At 34.6% G+C, this 4,161-nt stretch overlaps 1 protein-coding gene across 1 annotated transcript; it reads left to right on the top strand.

Annotated features, from left to right (window-relative positions):
* Nucleotides 1-1,896: 1,896 nt before the first annotated feature.
* Nucleotides 1,897-3,672, top strand: LOC128551183 (complement C1q tumor necrosis factor-related protein 2-like). The gene is made up of 2 exons (XM_053531746.1): nt 1,897-2,251; nt 2,869-3,672. Exons 1-2 carry the CDS (start codon nt 2,032-2,034, stop codon nt 3,294-3,296), a joined length of 648 nt encoding a protein of 215 aa, XP_053387721.1. The 5' UTR covers nt 1,897-2,031; the 3' UTR covers nt 3,297-3,672.
* Nucleotides 3,673-4,161: the final 489 nt, after the last annotated feature.

Genomic DNA, 4,161 nt, shown 5'->3' with positions numbered 1-4,161 from the left:
TTAACAGTTTTTATAGGTATTAATGGCGCGCAGTTAACCTAACAAGTGTCTAGTACAAACCTGTTCTCCGCAAGTCTAACTTTTATCTTCCCCACATGTATGAATCAGAAGTCGAGAACAAATTATTTCAGACACAATATCTTTATGTCTCAAATCGTCATGGAGAACATAGTTAGGATAACGCCTCGCCTAAGGATCGAACTCACCACCCCGCGATCCGTAGATCTACGCTCTCTCTTTTGAGCAAAGCAGGCAGGCTGCTAAACAAAACAAAATCCAGCAATTTTCATGTTGTCCTTAAACTTTAATTGTAAATTTTTATTGGACATTTCTTCCCTGGGGAAAAATTTCCTACAGGAAGTCTTTTCTATAGGAACGTATTCTCATGGGAAACTTTTCCTTAGGGAACAATTTCCTATGGGATTCCCAAAGGAATTCTTTCCCATGGGAAAACTAAATAATACTTTTTTAAAACAAATAAACTAGCATGTACCATAAAAGTATTTTTACAAGACAGCTATTATGTTTTCTGATAGTTTAAATGAAAATAAGAAATAAGTATTTCCCATGTGAAATGTTTCCCAGGGGAAAACACCGTTCTCAAAGGAAAGCCATTTTCCCATGAGAAATGACCGTTTTCCATAGGAAGTACTAGGCGTTTTTGCCAAATATTGTCCGTGGCAACTCAGAATTGGCGGTCATTATCTACTAGTACTAACAGCGTAAACGTTAGTATAAACAGAACAAGACCGATCAGTTTATTGCAACGTTGTTTCAGAGCATTTACCCACGTAAATAACGAGAATATTTCATCCTCCCGTAGTTGTCTTTGTAAAATGTTGCTCTGTATTTACTATTTATAAATGAATTCTTGTGTGCACAATAATCTCTCACGGCACAATACAGCACATTATATTGAATAGTTTTACTTCATTATTGAAAAGCAGTATAACAAAAATATTGATTTTGAACAGTTACGACAAATTTCACTAAATTCATATTATGAAGTTGAACCTCTCGGTAAACATGTTTTACTTGCGTAGATCACATCAGTTTGCACAGCTGAAAAGTCCATAACTGTACAATAACGTCAAAGCGCACAAATAGAATTGTTTTGTAGAATGCTACATGTCACAATTATACGACATCACTTTGTAGGTTTGAAATATAGTGTAGTGTATTAAAAATTAAAGGTAGCAAAATAAACAATAACAAAAGTGTTAAAAAATAGTATGACTGTGTCAGTTACCAATCTTCCTTTCTTCGAAAATTATCTGACAAGAAGAGTACAAGCCAATAAAATCAAAATTCAAGCTAGAGGATTGGTTGTTTTCATAAATATTTACATCCTAGTACAAATCAAGAAAATAAAAATGTTTGAAACTTCACAGGTCTACGGTGGCATAGAGGGGACATAGGAAATATTTTATTTATCACGTGCGCACGTGTTAGCTAACACGTGCGAACGTGTTAATTAACACGTGCGCACGTGTTAACTATCACGTTCGCACGTGTTATCTATCACGTTCGCACGTGTTAGCTAACACGTTCGCACGTAATAAATAAAATATTTCCTATGTGAACGTGATAGCTATTACGTGCGAACGTGATAAATAAAATATTTCCTATGCGAACATGATAGGTATCACGTGCGAACGTGATAGCTAACACGTGCGCACGTGATAAATAAAATGTTTCCTTTGTCCCCTCTATGCCACCGTACTGGTCGCTCAACACGACAAAAACGAAAATGTCACAGGCTCGGTTGATTGAGCCTGTTCATGGACGGAAGTCATTATTCAAGCTCCAGGATTTGTTGATTTTATAACTTTATAAATATATACATCCTGTTTAAAGTATAAAACTACAGCTGCTCTCTGATTTTTCATTCACTGTTTTCTATTCTACAATCTATGTGATGAACTATGGCTGTTTTCTTGATTTCGTGTTTTATTTTTGATATTCGTTTGCTGTTCCTTGGGTGCTCTTGAAGATGAGCCAGTGTTTTCAAAATTGAAATATGACAAGGAAATGTTGGAGACAATGGTTAGAATGGAAGCTAGAATGACACAATGGGACAAAGAAAGAAAAATATTTGAGGAAAATGTCTTGTCCATTTTGGAACATCGTAGAGAGGAAATGCAAGAAACATTTTCTGAACAAAATGAAAAGTTACAGAGGATGTTTGAAGACTACAAGGATATACGTGGTGAACTAACAAACAGGACTAATCACCTGGAAGATTTAGCAGGTAAAATATAAATTTGAACTGTGCCTAAAATCTATTTTATTTTTTTTATTTTTCTTGTATACTTGCTTTTAAAATGACTGAAAAACTGAGATGTCTACATTTTCCCCGATTTTTGAATCAAGGAATGTGTCTGGATATTTTATTATGGCAAATATTTGTACAGCTCTTTTTATCGGTACTTAAGATATATATTAGGGACTCTTCGTATTTTGTAATACTACATATGAGCCGTGCCATGAGAAAACCAACATAGTGGGTGTGCGACCAGCATGGATCCAGACCAGCCTGCGCATCCGCGCAGTCTGGTCAGGCTCCATGCTGTTCGCTTTTAAAGCCTATTGGAATTGGAGAAACTGTTAGCGAACAGCATGGATCCTGACCAGACTGCGCGGATGCGCAGGCTGGTTCGGATCCATGCTGGTCGCAAAGCCACTATGTTGGTTTTCTCATGGCACGGCTCATATCAATATCGCCTCCACGTAATTCTAGCAAGATATACTACTGGTTATATGTCAATGTCTATATTAAGCCAGGCTTTATAGGTAATTTGTTATTTCTCTTTACATTTTTCATAGTTTATGATATTATACTAATAATTTTTGTTCACATCTTTTCAGAAAATCTGGGCGACACACCAGTAGTTGCATTCAACGCATACACAACGACCGGAGACAGAAGCTACTCCGACAATCAAATGATTATTCTTCCTTATGTCCTGTTAAATGAAGGCGGTGGATATAACAACAACACGGGATTCTTTACGGCACCTGTTTCTGGTCTTTACCATTTCAGTGCACACATCTGTGAAAACGACAGTAAATATATGGTTGTTTCAATTGTCCATGAAAACAAAGAAATTGCGATCACAACTGAATACGAAAGCGTTGGTAACAGTTGCAGTTCAGTCAGTGCACCGGCCGTTATGAATGCTAACGAACGAGTGTTCATAAAGTCAGCTTATTCAGAAAGTTTATTGCATGGAGATCCACATTACAGGTGGCCTTCATTCTCGGGATATCTTGTAAATAAGAAAAGTTCAGAGTGATATGCGTGATTCTACAATAGAACTTTGTTTTCATTGCAATGACTATATTCATATCTTTAAAGTGCTGACTTCATAATAAATTGAATTTTCAAAGTGATTCATGAGAAACGTAAACATGTATATGACATTTTGGGCAAATATTGAATATCTTAATATGAACAGATAAACCAATTAAATCTTAGTATAATACACAAGTATGAAATATGAACATTGCTTAACTTTATTGACATTGTAAGGAATTAGAAATATTTCTATGAAAATTACAAAAGTTTTAAAATGATATTCAATACCTAATAATGCAATAAGATGTTAGATGATTTTGTGTATTATCATTGTGACTTCTAAACATTTCTATAGACTAAGTGCGTTGATTGTAAGTCTGTAAAATAGAATTATAACAATGAATGTTTTAATTGAGTTCAAACATGTTTGGAGTGTTTTTTGCAACATGTATTACGTGTTTAAACATATATTAGACAATATAAAAAATAGTTCATAGTATAATTATATGTAAAATTAACATGGTTTTATGTATAAACAGCACTTGTATGTTAGGTTTAAAATAGCATACACCAAATACATGTATAGCTAAGCATAGTATAAATATATACTACTACTACTACAGAGTTTGAAAGATATTTAATTGGAAAGATGAGAAAAAATGTATTAAGTGTAATTTTATCCGTTAACTACTCGTAGTTTGTATATCATTTTGCTTCAGATTTGTTCTCAGTCTGGTAGCATGCCTCCTTAAAAACCCTTAAGGAGGTAGGTTACCTTGTTACCAGGGTAAATTCAAATTAGTTCAACCGCAGCGATTTTTTGTATTTCGTGTAATATGATGTTTCAACTGCTACAATCTCAA

The sequence above is a fragment of the Mercenaria mercenaria genome, chromosome 19 (assembly GCF_021730395.1).
Source record: "Mercenaria mercenaria strain notata chromosome 19, MADL_Memer_1, whole genome shotgun sequence".
Taxonomy (NCBI): Eukaryota; Metazoa; Mollusca; class Bivalvia; order Venerida; family Veneridae; genus Mercenaria; species Mercenaria mercenaria.
This window is presented reverse-complemented; position numbering and strand designations above follow the sequence as displayed.